At 45.8% G+C, this 22,329-nt stretch overlaps 6 protein-coding genes across 6 annotated transcripts; 3 read left to right on the top strand and 3 right to left on the bottom strand.

Moving 5' to 3' along the window:
- Positions 1-625: 625 nt before the first annotated feature.
- N7481_008535 (Superoxide dismutase) lies at positions 626-1,438 on the top strand (the record flags this gene model as incomplete). Its single annotated transcript, XM_057267754.1, has 5 exons — positions 626-638; positions 778-957; positions 1,008-1,159; positions 1,212-1,308; positions 1,359-1,438. 5 exons carry the CDS (start codon positions 626-628, stop codon positions 1,436-1,438), a joined length of 522 nt encoding a protein of 173 aa, XP_057118431.1.
- Positions 1,439-4,451: 3,013 nt separating this feature from the next.
- Positions 4,452-4,667, bottom strand: N7481_008536 (uncharacterized protein; the record flags this gene model as incomplete). Its single annotated transcript, XM_057267755.1, has 1 exon — positions 4,452-4,667. The coding sequence occupies one exon, from the start codon at positions 4,665-4,667 to the stop codon at positions 4,452-4,454; it is 216 nt and encodes a 71-aa protein (XP_057118432.1).
- A 2,508-nt stretch (positions 4,668-7,175) lies between these two features.
- Positions 7,176-7,925, bottom strand: N7481_008537 (MARVEL domain-containing protein; the record flags this gene model as incomplete). The annotated part of the gene is made up of 4 exons (XM_057267756.1): positions 7,176-7,371; positions 7,434-7,556; positions 7,612-7,715; positions 7,764-7,925. 4 exons carry the CDS (start codon positions 7,923-7,925, stop codon positions 7,176-7,178), a joined length of 585 nt encoding a protein of 194 aa, XP_057118433.1.
- A 5,304-nt stretch (positions 7,926-13,229) lies between these two features.
- On the bottom strand, positions 13,230-14,421 carry N7481_008538 (3,4-dihydroxy-2-butanone-4-phosphate synthase; the record flags this gene model as incomplete). Its single annotated transcript, XM_057267757.1, has 4 exons — positions 13,230-13,277; positions 13,553-13,967; positions 14,133-14,250; positions 14,361-14,421. 4 exons carry the CDS (start codon positions 14,419-14,421, stop codon positions 13,230-13,232), a joined length of 642 nt encoding a protein of 213 aa, XP_057118434.1.
- Positions 14,422-15,292: 871 nt separating this feature from the next.
- On the top strand, positions 15,293-16,138 carry N7481_008539 (FAD synthase; the record flags this gene model as incomplete). The annotated part of the gene is made up of 1 exon (XM_057267758.1): positions 15,293-16,138. The coding sequence occupies one exon, from the start codon at positions 15,293-15,295 to the stop codon at positions 16,136-16,138; it is 846 nt and encodes a 281-aa protein (XP_057118435.1).
- Positions 16,139-19,588: 3,450 nt separating this feature from the next.
- On the top strand, positions 19,589-21,676 carry N7481_008540 (catalase; the record flags this gene model as incomplete). Its single annotated transcript, XM_057267759.1, has 11 exons — positions 19,589-19,622; positions 19,674-19,803; positions 19,874-19,897; positions 19,948-20,158; positions 20,229-20,321; positions 20,379-20,386; positions 20,435-20,558; positions 20,609-20,896; positions 20,946-21,030; positions 21,092-21,520; positions 21,600-21,676. The coding sequence occupies 11 exons, from the start codon at positions 19,589-19,591 to the stop codon at positions 21,674-21,676; spliced, it is 1,503 nt and encodes a 500-aa protein (XP_057118436.1).
- Positions 21,677-22,329: the final 653 nt, after the last annotated feature.

The following is a 22,329-nucleotide window of genomic DNA, read 5'->3' on the forward strand; positions in this document are numbered from 1 at the left end:
ATGAAATATACAGGAGACACAGGTTATCACGGAGAAAAACCATAATGAGCTGATTGACTATTCACCACTGCCGCATGGTCGCTCTGTAGTCAAGCGCATATGATACGAAACAGGCGTGCCGTCCGTCCCGACTCCGAGCTGAGTCCGAGTGGTGGATTACCACCCTATGAACTTAGTGCCCGATTAGCCGTTTGTGGAGTCGTAAAACTGGGCGGACCAATTTTCTGGTGCTACCAAATAGGGAAACACTAAATGAAGCGGCGGAGGTTGGCACTCTGGCAATGTCGAACCCAAATAATGATTTTCGTTCGTTTGCGAAGTTCTAGATCGCCTTGCACTGTAGTCAGGCGCCAGCTGGAACGAAATTGGAGGCTGTGTAGATTCAAAATCAATCATATGTCTCAAGTTTGAGGAAACTTTAATAAATACGACAGGATCGCCGTTTCCGTTCCCCTAATGCACACAAAAATCAAGCCTACCCCACCCCGTGGCATGTCCGATTTTTTTCTCGGCCTTTCAAATTTGAGCTCACGTATCCAATAAATTTCAGGCGACCGTTCCCCTCCCATCCTTGCTCTGCTGACCACGAGAAAAATTTCATTCTCAAAACACCTGCGAACCAGAGATGGTACGGGGCGGTAAGACTTCTTCTCTCGCGATGTCGTCAGCTCTGCTCAGTTGTTGCAGATGTATAATCTGGTTTTCTTGGACATTCCTGGAACCCACGCCAGCACTGAACGAGCCGGGGGTTCAAGATCGCTGACTAATCCTACGCAGTTGCTCTTGTTCGGGGTGACTCGAAGATCACCGGGGTAGTAAGCTTTGAGCAAATCGATGAGAACTCTCCTACCACTATTTCCTGGAATCTTACAGGAAACGATGCCAATGCCGAACGTGGATTTCATATCCATCAGTTTGGTGACAATACCAACGGCTGTACATCTGCTGGCCCCCATTGTTTGTTACACTTTGTCTTCAAACTGGTTCTACCTCTAACACTAAAACAGACAACCCCTTCGGTAGAGCCCATGGTGGACCAGGCGACACTGAACGTCATGTCGGTGACTTAGGAAACTTCAAGACCGATGCTGCTGGCAATTCCAAGGGGAGAATGAAGGACCACCTCGTCAAGTTGATTGGCCTGGAAAGTGTGCTTGGTGTAAGCTTCACCTTGTGCTGGACAATAATATAACTCTAACAAAGCTGGTCAGCGTACCTTAGTCATTCACGCTGGTACAGATGACTTGGGCAAAGGCCATAACGCAGAATCTAAAAGAACGGGCAATGCAGGACCTCGGCCTTCTTGTGGTAAGTCGAGGCACCTACCAACGGGCTCTCCTGTTTAACATTCCGGACAGGTGTAATAGGACTCGCGGCTGAGTCCAATTCTTTGGCCAGGTCAACCTTGGTAAAATCGGTCTCGCCTTCCCATCTGTGAATGTGCGGGATATCGTGGCGACGAGAGTCAGCGCGACTGTATAAATCTTTGGCGACGAAAGGTCATCGATGCGGCAGTGACTTTCCATATTCATGCCTATACCGAGTGTAACCCTAGTACTTGAATGACACGGCCAATTATTCAAGGAAAGAGGTATGCACCAGTACTGCAATACGCCGGAGGCCCTTGCATGGCACTTAAAATGTGTTTTTCTATGAACGTCTGAGAGCACGACTTAGGCCCGCCCCATTGATGATTCAACACCTAGTACTCTAAGAAGCAGGAAGCAGGAAGCCGAGGAGGCTGAATGGAACAATAGTACTAATAAGATTGTCTCCGCTTTCACCGTCATTTTATTCTGCATATAAACTTGATATAAATCTACTATGAGTCTAGGCTGTAATACCAAGATGCTGTAACTGTCTGTTTTTCCGATATGGTTTCCGATAGGCTATATCTAGATATATGCTGAGACGCTCTATCGACGAGAAGGTCCCGGGGGGGGGGGGGGGCGCATGGCCAATGAAAAGGAGTACACACTCATGCCCACATGGTAAAGGTAACTGGGGCAATATGTACGGAGCAAATCCGAGGAGTTATAGAACAACCGGGCTACTTGAGGCAATATAATAAACCTCGACGTGTCTGTATAAACTAGCAGGTAAATTGGAAATCGAACGCAATCCCATTATATATGTATATATAGACCCATGTAATCCCACACAAACAACGATGAATCTTTCTTTGATTAACAACCGAGTAAGTAGACAAAGTAGAACATACAAGGCTTGCTGACCAGCACAATGGGATATGCAAAGTCAGTATCATATCCGGTGAATAGAAATGTGGCATACACCGAGTTTCGAGCAAAAATACTGCGAGGGGTATTTTTCGCCATGTTGGGGTCGCGAGTGTGCCGAGATTTCTCCCCTCATGAGGGGAAGCTGTGACGCCTGGACCTTCCGCGGCTTGTAAGTCATTATTGCCAGCATAAGAATCAACAGCCTTGAACCAAGAAAGACGCATGACTCATAAAGGACTCTACATTGGGTTCTAGCTATTCTCTGCACTACCCCTTTGAGAAGTAGTAAATGTGGGGCTTTCGTCCGGAGGCAAGTGGAAAGTAGTGAAGTCTAACCCGACCAATCAATACCCGCAGACGTTCCTCCTCCTTCTTGCATAAAAAATATCTATCTTTATACGCACCTTCCAATTGAAATTACAACGAAGCCTAGTAATCACCAGAACCTTGGAATATGAGCCGAGGACAATGTTAGTGGTCGTAGCGCAGAAAATATCTGCTGATTGAATTCGCCACACCAAATCCATAGAGTAAACCACTCATAAGGCATTTGCAACAGAAATATCATTCTAGAATTCCAATGCGCTAAAAACTGCGGGGCGACATATTGTCAGAATGCTGTCGAAGTTTCCAACAGGGGTGGGGGGTCGGAGTAGAAACCTTTTCTATGTCTGTTCGATTCACCTTCAACAGCTCTCGCTGCTTTTCCTTTTTTTTTTTGGCTCTATCTACTCTATCAAGTCTGTCTTACTTTACTATACACGATCTTTTACTGACCAAATAAAAAAGCAACGTCAGAATAGCGATGATACGATGTCTGCCGATATGACAGACTTCCTACCAACCTCCAACTGTACGACGAAAAACCCGCGTTTCTTTTTTGTCAATGGAAATGAAGCCGAATCCCGCAAACATGCCATGCGAGAACACTGGAGGAAACGAAAGGAACGGAAGATGGCTGCTAGGGAACATGACAAACCATTTCGATTGCTCCGCTTTGTCTCCAAAAAGGACCATATGGTCTGCAGAATGGAAGCTCAAAGCCATTCCGATGATCCAATACTGAGTCAAGCCCATCCATACAGCTGTGGAGCTACGTCGGCCTCTACCCGTGGGTACCCGTCAAACATGCAGCCCAATCCATATGAAGACACGTTAGCGGCTGCGGTGGTCCAAAGTCAGGCTGAATATCGCAAGACACTCGCCCCTGAAACGTGCTTACCATAACACTAACATATTTCATAGGCCCCTGCAACACATCACAGCCTCCGAAGGGCATCTTAAAAGACAGCCTTGACCCAATGCCTGGCATACATGAGGTATGCAACCTCAGGGTTGGAGATGCCTCCTTCGATTCTTTGGTCCCTCATGGCGCTATTGAGGACCCGGTCATTATACTTGACACCAAGGTGATGTTCCATTCCCCTTGATATCGCAAATACACTAACCATAGCCTAGGGACTGAACCATTTGCAACGCAAAAGCACAGAGCTCTATGGTGTCAATGGTGCGTCTTGTGTTGTTGCTAGCAAATTGTAATACTGTTTCAAAGCGTCAATAGGATGAAGTTAGGTCCATAAACCAGAATTTACCACTTTTGCTATCAAGATCGAGCTGTGACAGCCTGTGGTATCGTATCCTAACATTCTACTTGAAGCGCTTTCAAGCCAGCCTACTAAGAAAGCTACTTTATCACGAGGATCCGCCACGCTACTGATGGCTGCGATGACATGTACTGAAAATAACCACGTATGGGCTCCAAGGAAAGACGACTTATATTAGGAAACTTACTGATAGACTAGTGATAGTTGCTCTTTCCGCTTGGCTGCCGAGCGCTAATTAATTATGGGTGTACACCATAGCGTGGAGATACATGCTACAGTGCCGTTTGGTCCTGTCCTTCACAAGCCCAACATCAAAACAGGGTCCCCCCTTCTCTTGCTGGCTCTTATTGGCTCTCCTTTACGCTGTTTTCTACTGCCAGCGAAATAAGCCAAGAAATTTCAACTTTCAATTTATGAAAACTATATGCTGCCCTCGTTGAGACGAGTGTCTGTCCCGAGGGCTGATATCCATTAACTGCGAAGGCAGCACATCAACTGTTTGTAATAGACTAAGTGACTTGCAATTCCGGAGATGGATTTCTGGATATTCATGGATCACTGTTAGTTTAGAGAACACAGCCGACTCTTTAACTGTGGGCACTGACCATTATCGAAATACCTGCGAGTCGTCCTGGCCGGCATATCTGCCAGGAGGAAAGTTGTATTCGTCGTCCAAATGCTCCTTAGCAGCCATAAGAGGTCCCCATTTACGCTTCATAGCTTTCAGATGTTGCTTGAGACCCGATAATACAGTAGTAGGATGTGGGGACTCTGTAGAGGACAGAGCAAGGCTATGAGTATGAACAGATGTTGTTTTATTCATTTTTGCGGAAACACCCGTGGGAAATGAGATGAAGGGAGATATCTGACAAGGTAGCTTTGAAACATTTCAGGTTCCCAGCTGATTCTGGATGAGAAGTCTAACAATTTATAGCTTTCAGAATTGACAAGTTGCGACCACACGGTACAGCCGCTCCAACCACTGTTGGCCGAGCCCCAGCCGAAATATCTGCGTCTTTTCTATTCTCAAAATACAACATACCTAGCACCTCTCTACAAATCAGCTGTCGGGTGTCATAGTCAGCGTGGATGAATAATGGATTCAGAAAGCCCATTTAGGCTCCAGAGCATGCAATCTGGCGGTGTGACATGGTTTGAAGTTGGGGAGGAATGATTGGAGTTCTAGTATTACCAGATCAGGAAATTTTGCATGTGGACGATCCAGGAGCTGCATTTGCCGAGCTATCACCGAGGCCGTACCCCAAAGTCGACTTGCTTTTTAGAGTGACGTTGGCTATGACTCAATGGTATCGTTTTTATAATCGTGCGGAGATCACTTTCCCCTCGCGAGGAGACGGGTATTTCCCTATAGAAAATTTTCAGTCGCCCTTTGCCGGTAATACATACGGAGTTTCTTGCAATTGATAGCGAAGAGAGTCTGTCTGGGCCTTGAAATAGTATGTAGGATACAAGGCAGGCGAGGCCGATACTTGATTGATTCCACTTGGCTGAATCTCGGCACTTTGATTTATAACATTTTCTGACATCATCTGGAATCTCTGATGCCACACTAATATAGTAACATCGATTGCTGCTTTTATGGGAATCAAAATTTGGCTCAATTAGCTTGGCTTTAAACCATGATGGTCCCTATCGTTTTCAGGGGCTGGGTGGTAGTCTCCATGGGTAGTAACAATGTAGATCACGCCTCATGGGTTAGATGGCTCAGAATTGGAGGCGGATCATAATTTTCATGGTCCCTAGCTATGCGACCATACTTTGGACGAACGATGAAAATTCTCGTGATTCATACTATAAGATTGGTGTTCACAGAAAGGGATCCTAACCCGCACAGTGCAGTACACATAGAGGACAACCATATTAGAAACGCCATTGCAGCCTTCAAAGCCCTATCTGACACTAACCCATTTGAGGAATTATCTTGCCATAAGAAAAGTTTGTATTAAACTTTCTACCAAAATCCCTTGATATATACGTATCTCTCGGAAATCGTTTACAGTACTTGAAGACTTGAACTAAGCTTACCTTCCTCCGCCATTTAGTGACTGATTTTTGGCCCGGAAGAGACACCCCGGTACCAAAATAGATTACATAGCCAGAAAATCCAATTATCACGCTCTGTGATCGCGGAGACAATTTCACTTAATCTTTGGTGCAAGTTCATCATTCAGTACTCCCAATAGTCCAAATATCTGGGCTGGAGTTATTCACAAATTGGTCTCTTTATACACACTGATGTAGCTAGAATGATGCCGCACGTACAAGAACAGGTACTAAAGGTTTTAACTAGTCATATCCAACGCACTCCTCAATAGACTCTATGCAACGACAGACAACGATTTCTTAAAATCTTGTCTCTACTGCCCTGCGCAAGTACAGCATTTCGGAGCTTGTCATACTTCCGGTCCTTTTTTAACAGAGCTTGACTGTTATTTGACCAGCCTACGGTAGGTCTTAAGAGAGCATAGGAAGGCAAACCCCACCAGAAGTCGGAATTAAATTACGATGTGGTTATTCGTGACATTCCGGTATGTCGTAGATATCCGTGCCGTCGATTCGCTCTCAGCCTTTGATGATTTAGTCATAAGCTCTGCTGGAATCTACGGAGTTAAAATTGAAGAACTTACCATGAGGTCCTCGGAGATAGCCATGCAAGATGCTTATGATAAATATTGCTCGCAACAGTTAGGATCTCGGGGCATGTTAGTTGGTACTCGTCGATCTGGTCCTCATAGCGAAAACAAATCACTTTTCCATGAAATATACCAATGATAAGTGAATATTCTTCGCATTCATCATATTACTAATTGCGATTACACCGGTCTTTAAGCCTTTTATTCCTCATTTTGATTGTGAATATTGCAATTGCTATAGCAAGGTTTAGAGCGGGTTGGGAGGAACCCCAGACCCCCAACCAAACCCCAAGTCACCGAGGCAACACTTTTTCCCAACCGAACTCACTGTAGACGATAGCCCAGAATTATAGTTCTCATAGATTCAGCCCTGGATAGCTTAGTGAGTACGTCACCGAAATCTGCAAATTCAGACGAATAGAATGGAGAACAAAGTGGCTCGGAGTAATTGCAAACTGAAAAGCGTCGGTCAATTTGAGTAAACAAATGCACATCAATTAGGTTGATCTCTTAGGCGAAACGACCATTTGCACAAGATGCCTTTTAAACACAAAGATCCACCATTCAATTCTTGTCACAAGTTGGCGGCCGAGTATAAATGAAATTTGATTCCTCTTCAAAGCCACCTTGATGATCACTATGGGTGTTCTGGTGGCTATTAAAGGAAAGAGACTGTCTCAGACTTGGTTTGCCCCTGTGGCATCCCGGGTAGCCTCTAGGTTGCCAGCCTCCAGGTTGGCGGCATGCATTTCACCGCTGGTCCCCTCGGCGTTGAGGTTTCTCTTTTCATGCAGCTCTGAGCAGCTTCGATGCTTTTTGTCGTCGATCCAGAGCGACAAGGCTTCAAGAAATAGTGCAAAGAATGTGAAGATGCTATAGTAATGTGAGCTGATGATAATGATGATAGTAATTAAATGGAGGCCATTGACTCATACAATACCAGAAAGATGAAGGCTTCATTTGCCCATTTCTTGGAACATGCGACCCCAGGGGGTGCGTTGGCATTGCAATTGTTCTGGTTGTAGTCCACTGCGGAAAATATGAATGCAGCGAGCCAACTGGGAAACGTCAGTAACTTATTTTGGATTTTTCTTTTGGTTCAAATGGCCTCACAGATATGAAAAAATCACATCAATGAAAACCACAAAGTCCTTCACTGGTGTGGTCAAGAAAGGAGATACAAAGGCAGGTAAAAAAATAACCACGGAAACAACAGCCTATTTCCATCAGTATCAAATAATGCCTCAGTCTTACTGTCTGCTTACTATGATTTCCACATAAACGATGGTCAGTCCGCGGGGCCCAACATTGATGAATGAGGACGTTATGCCGAGAACTATCACGCTACTCAGCCACTGAATGACTCTGTTGCAAAGTAGGAAAAAGGTCATTTGGCCGTCGGTCAGGTAGGGGATTTTGGAAGTCATAGTGTCTGAGTGGTATGTAGTCCCGGACAGATGTAGCAAAATCCACAACGTTTTGAATGATAAAAACTTTCTAGGAAGGTATGACCATGCTTATACAGTTAATGAAAGGATAGATTCCAGTGTATATAGCTCATCTAGTCTTACTAAGTTTGAGGGCTTCATGATGTCAAGACTGCCTAGTTATTATTTGGCCTGAGTAACAAAACCCAAATGTCATCTGCGTCTGCATGGTCAGCATTTCTACCGGCCATTCCATGGAAACACTTTTTTCTTCAACTCCAGTGCAGAACCTGAAGGTGGAAAAATTTGGAAAGAAAAGTTTTGGCACTGTACATGGCTGGCTGTCAGTGTCTGGGTTGCCAGACAGTTGGAAAGCACTGAAACCTTGCCGAGAACCGCAGCCACAAGTCAACCACAAGTGGATCTCACGTCATAATTGTCTCCGAAGTTTGGCTATTGGAGTCGCATTATGATTCGAGAGTAAAGGATGAGAAAATGTTTCATAATTGAGCGAGAATCGTGCTGCGGTTTTTCTAATAATCCCGTTTTTCGGAATTGTTACAATATCTTTCTTAATCTTGTCTTGCATTGTGGAATTTACATGAAATGGAACCTCTTCCGAATCCACAGCCAAAAGCTGTGCAGATATTTAACCGAATTGTGATAGTGTCGTTGGCCATGACCCGCATCCCCGACAATGGATAATTGTGATTTTTGCAGATAATGGAATGTATGACGGCAAATTGGACAGCTAGCATCCTTTGAAACCATCCACTCGTCGATACAAGGCTTGTGAAATATGTGGCTGCACGGAATCTGACGAAAGGTAGATTCGGACTCCATATCTTCAAAGCAAAGATCGCAAACACTGGGCAACAAACCGACTGATAATATATTAACACGGAACAAATTGTGTGAAGCATCAAGACAGACATACAGGTGGATTTCTCCTCGCACTTGGTATAGCATGGCATAGCTGCGGTCTCGATATCTTCGATACTGAGCGGAACCTGTCCGCTTGCTGAGGATCTGTGAGTAAATGATGACAAGCTTTCTCTCTGCATCATCGACTAAAGTAAGAAGCATAAGGGTTCTAAAAAATGTCAATGTTTGGATTTGAGCGTAGAAGCTCATGGCGTCAATTTGTATTATTTCCCCACATATTCTTTTTCGCGCATTCAATAAGTGGCGGAAACTCTAACTTGGATAGAATTCCACCATAAATCTTTTATAGAATCTGATAGGCACAATAGTATTACTCAAAGAAGGTGGCCGCTCGGCGGCGCCTTTTGGCCTTATCAATTGGGAAAGTTAGACTGCACCGACCCACTCTACAACAATTCGAACGTCATCGTTATTCATTCAAAGATCGTCGAAAACACCCACCGGTATGCTTTTCTAATTCGAGTATAGTTACCAACTTGTGGATTCGGTACTGAAGAACGGATCGCTCATCTTAGTATTCTAATCTTGTGAAAACATCCGCGGTCGCGGTAAGACCGATCGTGAGGCTTATTCATCATCGATTTGGTCGTTCTGCCTCATGGGATGCGGTCCTTTGCTAGCTCTAGTTAGGGATCAGATAGGCTGCTTTTTTAAAAAGATTTTTTTGATAAAAAGGACTGTCTAAGTCGTACACTACATCTTTAGCAGACTTGTGATCGGCTGCAATTTATATCTCCATATTTGAAAGTGCGGTCGTTGACTCAATGTTCAACGTTGCAGAGTGAAATATTCATTCTATGGGAATGGGAGAGTCCTTGGGCTTTAATGTAAGCGTTTCTGTTTACTGAGTTGCTTTTACAACAGCCCAGTACTTCACACAAGTTACCTCCTCCAATAAACGATCCTTCAACGGCATTGTTTGAAAAGACTTAAATCACGGGTCGGCATGATAGCGGAAGCTGAGCCCCGGCTGTCTTAAGAGATTGAGAATATCATTCATAGCAGACAACTGGTGGATTGTCTCGAAAAACAGTTTTTAATTTAGTGCAGAACTTCGCCATACTCAGATTTTGATACTCAACAGGGTATTTCATCTGCCCAAGCCCTACAGCATGCTTCGAGCCCTAATTGAATGTTCGTATTGTGTGTAATTGATAGATAAATGCGGGGACAGAAGCGGACTATAGGGAAAAATTGAATGAGTCCATCGAGGATAGGTGTTCAGGTCGAGTCATGTTGGGCAGGAAAAATTACATGGGCTTGAAAGGCAGAGACTCTCGGCTTGCAGAATCTCCTCATGCCATATTAAGCCACTGCAAAAGCGAGCCACTACAAAGCACCTTCGAGCAAACCCCAAGAGGAGTGTTCCTTCCTTTGGGTCAGACGAGCTATATTCAAGTAGATGCTAGTATTTTAATTTGTTCTTCATACTCAATTTGAGAAATAGTAATCCACACGTGCAAGTTATGGCCATCTACAAATAGATTTCCATATTGAATAACGCCCAATATCCTTCAACCGACTTCGGTCAGCTTATTTGTAGAAATCAGAATGATCGCGTTTGATGGCATCGGCGCCCTTTTCGGCGACCATGTACACAGAGTTCTGAATCCGACAGTCAGGGATGACAGGGATACAAGATGCGTCAATCACGCGGAGATTTTTTATGCCGTGAACCTTGAGGCCGGGATCAACCACCCCCTGTTGAATATTCTTAGACAGACGGGCAGTGCCACAAGGATGGAAAGATGTCTGGGAGCGATCAAGGACAGTTCTCTTCATAAGATTGTCATCGTGCAGCGGCATTGGCCATGGATACTCGTCTTCGATGATGTCTTTAAAGCCTTCTCCATTTTTGAGGACATCATATGCGTAGCGAATACCCTCGCGAATAGCAATGATGTCGAGATCGTTATTGAAGTAGTTCAAATTGATATTGGCTTGCTGCAGGGGATCACTGCTGTGGAGAGTCACAGTACCGCCTTCCGATACAGGACGAACAAGATCCACCATGACAGTCATATAGTTGCCCTTACTGGGAGTAGGATAGTGCCACTGGAAAGCACTGCCGAACAGACAGACAAAGTCAAGCTCAAAATGAGGCTGGCCGTAGGGGCAAAAAGGGTCTTTGTTGTCGTTGGAGGCTTTGGCCTGACGATACAAAGGATCTTTTTCCAGGTAGTCGTCAATGCGAGGGAATCCGACCATCTCCAAAAATCCGGAGCCCAGAGGACCACGGTGATTGTTTTCGTATGTTTTGATGGCCTGATCATTGTGGGGCGTTCCTTTCCGTAATACATAATCGTCCATGCCAAATCCGTCTTTCAGACGCAGAACGAAAGGAACACCGGGATGATCCAGCAGATGCTGCCCCACATGAGGGCTATCGACAACCACTGGGATGTTGTGTTTTTTGAGCTCGGCAGAGGGCCCAATACCACTCAACATCAGCAACTTAGGGGTCTCGAAAACACCTTCAGATACAATGACCTCACGGGTGGCAAAAAGATTGAGCTCTTGGCCGGAGCCGAGGATGACAGTCACACCCTTACAAGTTTTGTCGGCAGCGTCAAGAATGAGACTCTTCGAATGAGCCTGAGGGAGAATCGTCACATTGGACTTGTCAGCAACACAGAGGAAACTGCCGGATCGACGACCCTTGTAAATAGTGTTGACGCTGTGAGTAAGGCCAGACATAGTGCCATCAAAGATATTTTCGGTGACTGGATGACCAGTGGATTTCCATGCCTTTGTGAGAAGGTCTCTGAAAGGCTGCATCTCAGGGATGAGCTCCGAGTGGGCGATTGGGATCGGACCACCCCCGCCGATCTTCTTCATGTCTGGGGAATATGCGTTGTGATCGTCGTGGTATGTAACGCTCTTCCGCAGATAGGGTACAAGTGGATCCCAAGTCCACTCCTTTCCTCCGTACTCCTCCCACATGTCAAAAGTACCCTTAGACCCAGGAGCCCAAGTGAAATAGTTCAAGGATGAACTACCACCGAGCACTTTACCACGTGTATTGGGCTTTTCAATGCGCTCGTAATCATCGCGCTTGACCATGGTGGTTTTGAACGACCAGTCATACTCACTATCACGAAGTTGCATGGCATTTGAAGGGACTCTGATAGGCTCTAGATCCTTTGCGTTCTCAACACCTGCCTCAATGACAAGAATCCGAGCTTTGGGGTTCTCGGCGAGGCGACCTGCAACGACGTTGCCGGCTGTGCCCCCACCGACGACAATGAAGTCGAATCTGGCATTGTTCTGGATAGTCATATTGGAGGAGAACAAATCCAAGAAAGTGTAAGGGGTTGAAGTAGTTGTATCGAACAAAAGATTGTCATGGAGAGCGGCGGGGACAGAGGCTCCAATGCGCCTTTTATAAGTGCGTTGGCTACGAATTTTAGGATAAGGAGATTGCAAGCAATAGCTAAGTCTCCTCATGTCATGAGGTCATAGAGTCTGTATATTTTAACGCTTATGCGGTTCCATTGCCTTGCCTAAGTGGAACATAAAGAAATGTTATTAGATATTTATCTATGGGATCATTCTATTATGTACGTCAACTTTTATAGCCAGTGGCGCGAAGGTGTTCAAGCCAATCAACAAACATCCGACTGACTCGTGACGCGATTGACGTCGTGGGGCTACCAAAAGCCACGCAGTGGGTATCCAACCGGGTGGGGCATGATCGTCGGTTCAAGGGTCTGGGCAGTTCTCTGCACGAGGTGATGCAAGTGTGGACAAATCATATGGACTGAAAGAAAGAACTACGTCTGTGCTACTCCCAACAGCAGATTTCTCGCAATGGTTGGGGGAAATTTTTACTTTTATTCAGATATCTGATTGGTTGAATGCTATTGCCTGTTTGGAATAGCAACAACCCTGCTTTCGGTTCCAGACACCACGTTCCGGTTCCAACCCCTGCTACATGGTTCATGCTCAGCAGTCTGAAACCGTCCATAGATCTCCCTAAGTAGTGCACTCTAATACAGACTTGGCAATTCATTCTCCACATTGTGTCTCAAAGTCAAATTCAATTGGTTATCGGGTGCCAACGCTCAGCAGACGAATCATTCACATGGTCCAGAAACCTTGAGCTAAGCTTTCTAACAATTTCTTTCGAGGCCAGCCACTTGCTTTCTTTGTCGAAGAGAAGAAGAAAATAACGATGAAGTTGGCACTCGTGGCCACGCTAGGTAACACGCTTTTTTCGGTAGAAACAGACGCACTTGGGATCGAGAAAAGTGTGAGGGCTGGACCTGACGAATGCCTTGGCGTCTGCTTTTTCCCGTACACTTTCCTTTGCGAATTTATCAGCTACAACGTCGCGGCTGGTGACTTTTGTGTTGTAGCTCATTCTTCCACGGTTCCAGCACCAATGAGGTCCGCTGCGAGAACTACCTCCGAGAAATGTGGCCATCACTGATCACGACTTGTGCACTTTGTACTTTGGAATTTCGAAAGAATTGATTCGGAATTTCTTTCGTCGTCGCCTCGCTCTCTTGTTCCGTGCCATACTTTTGTCATTTGGCTTCAATTGTACAGTACTTATTTTTCCGTGGATTGAGATATTTATATCGAATGCTGTACATTCCATAGGCAGATGCTTATTGTCTTGTATTTGAGATTCCCTCTTCCCTATCCAAGTATATCACCAGGTCCTCAATTGTGCATACCCTAATTCCCCATCTTTCCCCAAATCTTAAGCACCCATCGCGACGCATCATTCCATTATTCCCACCTACCTCCGGTACCCCCTCCACAATCTCTCCGTCTTCAACCAGCTCTGCTATAACGCCGACGGGAGCTTTGCCAGCAAGTCGGCACAAATCCACCGCAGCTTCAGTGTGGCCCTTACGCTGGCGCACACCACCAGGTCGAGCGGCTAGCGGAATAATGTGCCCTGGCCGTCTGAAGGAGTCCACATGAGCATTTGGAGAAGCTAGGGTGCGGCATGTCAGAGCGCGGTCTTCGGCGGAGATACCTGTTGTGATAGAGTCGGCGCTTGAGTCGATCGCAATTGTATAAGCCGTTCCCTTTGGATCGGAATTTTGGGTGACCATTTGAGGGAGGCCGAGGCGTGACGCAAGGCTCGGGGTGATGGGAGCACATATCAGACCACTGAATACCATGATGAATAAATGACACGTCATCAATACATGGCCAATGATTAGAAAGCAGCAGTCGCACCTTTCCCAACACGATCTCCTCCTTGGGTGACGTGGAGTAGTGTGTGGCCTCAGGGTCCTTTCTCACCTGGTGAATCTAACTAGAAAGGCCATTTGAGCAGACGTGATCGACTCCGCGGCGATGATCAAATCGGCTTCATTCTCTCGGTCCTGGTCATCGAGGACAATGATGAATTCTCCATTCTCTGCATGGACACAAATCAGCTTTTATATGGGTTGTCCTCAAATCCTGCGCGTCTTTCTGATACACGCGCATACTGTAGGAAAAAACTTATTTGGCAAGATGGAAACTCACTGAAAGCGGCGATTGTGTCGGCAATCGAATCAAATTGATATTCTGGAGAAGTTGTAGACATCTTGTCCCAGGTATAACCGGCTCGTTTTTTACCACGAAGGTTCTTCTCTCCCAAGTGCAAACGCAAGGCGACATCTATGAGTGTTAAAAGCAAAGATAAAATCTTGGAGATTTAGAATACATTTTGGAGAACCCCGCAATTTTGAGATGCTCAGCCACTGTGCCGGTGAATATGTTCCTATTCCGAACCTTCCTTGATAGTCTAGGGCGAGAAATATCCATTTTGATTGGTGTTGTAGGTCTCTCCGGAATTGGACGACCTGGTCGCTTCCGCGTAACAATTTTTGATCTACCATTGGTCTGTAAATGGGAATGTTAGCCGGCTAAGGCGGAGACGTCCGCTGCATCGGGCTGTTAGCTGTGTCTGGCAATACTACTGATCCAATCACCTCCTCAATGTGGAAAAGATACTTCCCACAGCATATTCCAAACGATCTGCGACCTTGTTCACCCCGGGTCTGTACCAATGTCACCGGTGACCGGCATCCACATAGAAAATCAATCAGGCGCTAGACCATATATGGATGAATATGAAGAATTCCGGCATGAAAATATTGGATTGGGTAGTTCTACCAAATTCCGACTGGGCCCGACCAGGTCGCTTTTCTGCGGAGGACCCTTTATGTATGTAATATCCAATGATCAAGGGAATGAAGCTAGCGACCTTCTTATCGGAAGTGTCGTTGCCCGAAAGAAACCCCTACCCCTCTCAGGACGGTATTACTGGTAACTCCACTTTCTCTTGCTGTGATCCAAGTCTCACGTGATGGCAATTTTACGCCTTTCCTGTTCGCTTCATACCCCTTTACAAAAGGTTCGGCAATGCTACATTCGTAAATTATCTATGTGATTTGAATTATCTCCTTCAAATCATGTTATTGCAGATACACGCACAGATCCAGTCATTCCTTGACGAGCCACATGCCTCTGACTCACTACTCGGCTCCGTGCAACGACAGACAGCAATTTCCTTAGATGTTGTGTCCGCAGCTCTCCACAAGTACGAAATTTCAGAGCTTGCTATTTCTTACAACGGGGGAAAAGACTGCCTTGTACTTTTGGTGCTGTTTCTGGCCGAACTTGGTCGCCGCCAAAGTCAACAACGGAACGAAAGGGCAATTATGAGTCTTGGGACGAATGGAATGCCGGAAGCAGTATTCGGCACAGAAATGAAGAGCATTCCAGCTGTATATGTTCGCCCAGCCGATCCATTCCCAGCCGTTGAAGATTTTGTTATGAGGTCTGCCAAGTATTACGGCCTTTCTCTCACGAAATTCACTATTGGGTCTTCAAACATGACATTGCGAGATGTTTTCGAAGAATACTTAGCGGGCCAATCCGATATTCGGGCCATATTAGTGGGAACTCGCCGATCTGATCCACATGGTGAAAATTTGTCGCATTTCAACAAGACAGACAAAGGATGGCCTGAATTCGTTCGTATCCATCCTGTGATTGACTGGAGTTTCACGGAGATATGGGCGTTCATCCGTCACCTGGGCCTAGAATATTGCAGTCTCTATAATGAGGGGTATACAAGCCTAGGAGGAACATCGGATACACAACCTAACCCCAAGCTATTGAAGGAGCAAATTAGCTCGACCAAAGCTAGGAATAGGAGTGATAGCATGGCGGAATCGGAACAATACTGCCAGGAAAAATACCACCCTGCCTACGAACTCGTGGATGAGAAGAGTGAAAGACTGGGCCGCAAATGACCCTCCTAAAAAATGATGGATTCATCCATTGAGTGGCCAAGAAATTGAAACTGTGAATCAACTCAAACTTTGTTCACGACGAGAGCAGCTGCGAGCAGAGTTGGCCACATCTCGCGGCCGAGATTCTATTGTTTAGAATGGGAGGGCTGTATATAGGTTGGGATATTTGAGCCATTATAATCAGGCATAATTTACAAATGGAGCCTCTGTATGTGGCCGGGATATTTACATGCTGGTCAGTCCTAGGTTTTTCTTACTCCTACCTCTCAAGTGGCAAAAGCCGACAGGACAGCGTCCGAAGCCAAAGATTTCAAGGTACTGTAGTATCTTAAATGTTTGCGCATAGCATAGGTTATTGTGCAATACACTTAAAAGTTCACCCAGGCAACAGACGATAGCAGTCACCGGATACAATTGAGCTCCCTGGTGGCCATAGGCCTAGGGTTTAGATGTCATTTCCGAGTCTCGCTGGCCCGCCCCTGGTAGCTGATGTGAGATTTGGCACAATTTGTCGTCGTCATTCAGCATTCTGCCATCCAAGTCACAACATCAGTCTCTGTTGGTATCACCAGCTAGGTACTGTATGCACAGTTAAGTGAACAGCATGTGTGCTCGAAAAGCAAAGTCAATTGGTTCATGTAGATAGATGTGTGTCCCGGCTCAGGTTTGAAGTACCCCTGAATCCCATAAGCCGGAACCGCAGCTTAGCGCGAGGTTACATACACAGAAATGTGATCTATCAGACGCTGGCTTGTTCTGATAGAGGGATATATCCCGACAGTCTCAATCTGCATGAACCTACCGATACAGTGAGTTTCAGCTACCAGCAAGCGTAATTGAGTCAGGCCTCTGCAGGAGAGCCTGGATCAGCATCCGCACTCTCTCCCGTGGTCCGTAAATACCCACACAATGCGAAAGAGTTTGCGGCACAGCAAAGGCGGGAAATAAAGTAATAGTGTCCAACAAAGGAGTAATAGACTGGTGATAACGAAGGCATTGACGATAATCTTTTCCGTAGGAGTCATGACATACAGCCCAAACGTGACTTCATAGCGATAATACTCCAGCCTTAGGAAGTGCACCCCTTGTTGGATCATATTGTGCCGTGCTTTCTGCAGCGCTGCAGTTGGCATGCTGGATTTCATAGTTGAGCCGCGTCTACTGATTCCACTAGTCAACTATCATGGATATGTGCGACGCGGTAATTCTGGCGCGAAGGTTAGAGTGCAAAAAATGATTTGATCCCTCTTGGTATGACCTACTTCATCGAAATTGAAATTAGAGACCCATAAAATTTTGACAGATTTGGAAACTAGGTGGATATTGTTCATCCTGTAACACTTTGCGAGACCAGACTGAGTGATTTGGGCGGGGAAGGCAGTTGAAGGTAAGACAAAGAGCCGACGAAGGTAAGCACAGAAAAGAGGGTATGAAAAGCTCAGCAGAAGCACAACTCTCCGCTTTTGAGCTGCTGCCACGAATTAAATCGCGAATGAATATTCATTGACAAACAGCATACACATTCATACATATATTGAACTGGTCATTGGGCCAACTTCGCTTGTAATCTAGAAATAAACTCCACAATTTGGTATCCGAGGTTGGAGATAGCAGGCTTATGTGTAGCTTCATTGAGCTAATGGGTACCTTTTGAATAGGACATTGATCTGGTACATTAGTTGATTGGGTTGGTAGTACTACCAGATGGGGCAAGCAATTGGATGCGGCGATCTCTCATATGTTACCTCATCACTTATAACTTCTCGGTCACTCAAAGTTTCTTTTCTACGTCTTCATTATTTCATTATTTTACTTTTTGCTCAGCCCAGGCCAATTGCCTAGATTGGAGAAGTACGTTTACGGAATTCCGATATACGGAACAACATAAGGCCGATACTAAGAAATTTTCGGAGCCGGCTCGGCATTCCGCATACGTCACTAGCTTCCCTGTCCAGCTAAAGCCATGGGTAAGATGCAAATCCACCAAGCTGTCGCTTTTTAGTCTAAGAAACCACCAAATCCTTCTGTATCATAAAGGTGGAGTGCAATCATCAACCTACAAGCCTTGCACAGTCATATATCTGGTTACGTTCGCTCTCATTTTGATTACCTCACATCCTTTTCTACCACCGAAAATGCACACTGTGAAAAATCCAAAGTCCACCCTCAAAAACCGTGGAAATGTTATAATTGCCTGGCAGGGTGTGAGGGTTTGTCGAAAAAAAAAACATCATAATTCAGAAAGCCTCGACATACTTGCTCTGGTTAGCTTCACTTCCGTTTCTGGTCCTGGGTTACGCTCTTTAATTCGGCGGCATAAACAATTTAGATAGCCCCCTACTATACGTCAGAATTCGAAATCAGTTCACCCAGACAAGCTTTCTTTCTCGGCATCCCACTCATAGCGCTAAAAAGAGAACGACGAGGTCATGTCATCAATTTTGGGTTGATTTATCTCCTAGTGGGTCACAAATTTTATGTACCGTAATTATGTGTTCCGGTATTGGACAGATTCTTTCAGCTGAAACTTCAGTTTGAAGCGAGTCCATTTGTAACAAGCTTTCGATAATGTAAAAATAATGTCAATATCCACAAGATTAATGAATAAGGGAGCAACGGAAGTAGATCGGGGGGGCTCTGTGCTCGTTCAGCCACATAGTCATTACGTCACCCTCATGCGGAGAATAACATCAGTTCCTAGGCTCTTATTGCTTCTGCAGAGGAAAAGTTTGAAATTGGATGAAGAAAGAACTGAAAGAACTGTACCCCAGGATATGGGCCCTCTTACGAAACGGAACCAGCGATCATGCAACTGAAGCTAATGCACTCATTCGCTGCTGCGAGGTGAAAATCCACCCTGCGAGAAAATTCCACATTGATTGGTCATCAACAAAGTAATTGTTGAATTGAAGGCTGCGAGTGTCTTTCACTGTAAGATCTATCAGTTCCTAGTTCTTTGGCAGTTACATAGTATCGAGCATACAGCTTCAGACCAAGCCTTCCAAACCTTGCTAAACGGCGGTGGGTGGGTCAAGCGTTCTGTGCCGTACAGTCCGGATCTAGTAGTGGTATTTGCCCAATCAAAGATGGACTGTGTCTTGTTGCAGCTTTGATGCTGTCATCAATTTCGCAAAGCTTCATTTTGGCTTTCCTGGCTTGCCACGCACTCCTACAACAGCCCGTACATGGTATCAGTGCATCGTCATAATGCTCGTTACTATGATTCAAAGTTACGCTTGATAGCCTTTTCAGGGTGGAGCGCTGAGCTCCAATAATCGTAATCGTATTACTATGGCTCAATCCCAAGTTCCATCTCAGGAGCAGGCAGCACATCACTGTTTCCAAGCTGGAAAATATAACGAGTCTCATTCCTCACACAAAGTCTAACTTCTTCCCACTCCACTTTCTGCCTTCACAAATCCTTCATCATTGATCAATTCATAATTCGACATGGGCGACGATAGATACTATACTCTGGCCGAGGGTGTGCCCTTTCTTTATTATTTGTGATTTTACTATAGACTGACTTTTGCAGGCTGTCCCTTCGCGAATAGCAGCACCGCTGTCCTGATGCAAGGTAGACAGGGCGGCAGCCTCGGATTACTGCAAGATACCCAGCTCATCGAAACCCTTGCTCATTTCTCTCGGGAGAGAATTCCCGAGCGGTTAGTTTTTTCCTCAGATGGCTCTTGGGTTCCAATTATCTACTGTGCACTGACTAGAGATTTTGAGTAGTGTCGTTCACGCCAAGGCTGTCGGGTGAGTTGTCATGTCCCACTATACGAAGGATTTCGGATTGACAGTTGTAGATCATTTGGTGAATTCGAAGCCACACGCGATTGCTCTGACTTCACCAGCGCCCAATTCCTCAACACAGTCGGAAAGAAGACACCCGTGCTGCAGCGGGTGTCAACCGTTGGGCCCGAGTCCGGATCTGCCGATACCTCCCGCGATGTGCACGGATGGGCGATGAAGTTTTATACCGAGGAGGGAAACCAAGATTTTGTTTTTAACAATACGGTGTGACATCCATTCCTTCTGAGACACTTTAGTCTCTTTTGTTATTTATTTCTGATTTCGCTCGATTTAGCCTGTCTTCTTCATTCGTGATCCGATCAAATTCCCGTCTATGAACCGTTCTCACAAGCGGCATCCTCAGACCCACCTCCCCGACCCGAACATGGTAAGTTTTATTATCTTAACCGCCCATAGTATGTCGCAGAACTAATTGGTATCGCAGTTCTGGGAGTATGTGATTTCCCAAGCTCTAGTTATCGAATCAGGCTAATCATTTAGTTTTCACGTCGGCAATCCTGAGGGTATTCATCAACTTCTGGTTCTGTTCAGCGACCGTGGCACGCCTAAATCAGTTCGCTACATGAACTCTTACAGCGGACATACATACAAATTTACTCAGGCTGTAGGTAACACTGCGCGTGGGATCGGGATCTTCTACTAATGTGTGCATAGGACGGCTCGTTCAAATATGCCAAAGTCCACGTCAAAACGCAGCAAGGGGTTGAGAACCTCTCCTCTCAAGAGGCCACCAAAATCGCCGGGGAGGATCCTGATTTTATGATCCGTGACATGTTCGAAGCAATTGACAGAGGCGACTATCCTGTCTGGAATGTCTACGTCCAACTGATGAGTCCCGAAGAGGCCGAGAGGTACAAGTGGAATATCTTTGACATGACTAAGGTTTGGTCGCACAAGGATTTCCCTCTGCAGCAGATTGGTCGACTTACTATGAACCGCAACGTGAGTCTTTGTTTTTGAGTTTTATATTACAGTCGCTGAATTGGAATAGCCACAAAACTACTTCGCCGATATCGAGCAAGCTGCGTTCTCGCCCTCGACAATGGTCCCCGGAATCGCTGCGTCCGCTGATCCAGGTAGGCCAGAAAGCTGGAAAATTATAGGCCTTATGATTTGCAATGACTAACTCTCCCCGAGTGCTGCAAGCAAGACTCTTCGCATACCCCGATGCAGCCCGCTACCGCCTCGGTGTCAACTACCAGCAACTCCCCACCAACGCCGCGAAGGCGCAAGTCTACTGTCCCTTCCAGCGTGACGGAGCCATGCGATTTGATGGTAACTACGGTGGCGATCCCAACTACGTTGGCTCCTCGATCAAACCCATCAAGTTCTACCAAGACCAGAAGGGAATTCGCGCTTCTGCACTGGCCCTACACACCGAACACGAAAAGTGGGCAGGAGAGGTGTCCGCCTATACCAGCGAGATCACTGACGATGATTTCGTTCAGCCCGCAGCGTTGTGGGAAGTTATTGGCCGCCAGCCTGGTCACCAGGATAGAGTCATCGAGAACCTCGTCGGTAATATCAAGGGTGTTAAGTACCCTGAATTGCGTAAGGCTGTCTATAGTAAGTTTCCCCTGTAGCCTGAACCGAGCATTTTCGGTGAATCTGTCTACTAAGAAAATGAGGCTAACACCGAGCCTAGGCCTCTTCGGACGTGTCAACAAGGATCTCGGTTCTAAGTTGCGGCAGCGCACAGAAGCAGCGATCCAGGCTGCGTAGACCTCGGTAGGGCTGATTCACATATTCATTCTACATCACAAAATGAGTATATACGCGTCAGTCCGAAAAGGGAATCATTGAAATGATTAGGTTTCTGGGATCAATACGATTGAAGGATTGAATCATCGGGTTCGCAGTTTGTCTGACCAATGAGAAAAAAAAAACAAAAAAAAAACAATGACCACCTGGTTAACGAAAAATTGATAATTGTTTGAAATGGATAGCCACTCTTTCTCATCTTCTATTCTACACAAAGTGCATGCTGTCCTGCAACTGCATCCAACTCTTGGATGATTTTGTTGAGGGAGACACGGCGGATTTTGCCCTACCGTCACCAGTCACGTGTAGAATTCGGAATCATGGCTCTCAAGAACAACTGAGTGGAATGATTTGGATGTCTGACCCATCGGTCCATCAGTAGCTAGAGAGTAATTAATCAAGTAGGGGTGTCGGAGACACGTTAGGCGAAATCGCGAAACTCACGGTGGGACTGGATGTCTAATTGTGCAGATGGGCACGGAAATCCCAAATCATACAATGAGATCTGGAAATAGTAAATCCCTTCGACACTACGGCTTTTCTTTTCCAGTCTCCCCACTTCAATATATTGATTCAGGGAAAATTTGTCGTGCCATGAGGCATAGCAAACTCTG

The sequence above is a fragment of the Penicillium waksmanii genome (assembly GCF_028829765.1).
Source record: "Penicillium waksmanii strain IBT 27052 chromosome Unknown utg000008l:1.0-5622682.0:1.0-5626561.0, whole genome shotgun sequence".
In the NCBI taxonomy this organism is placed as follows: domain Eukaryota; kingdom Fungi; phylum Ascomycota; class Eurotiomycetes; order Eurotiales; family Aspergillaceae; genus Penicillium; species Penicillium waksmanii.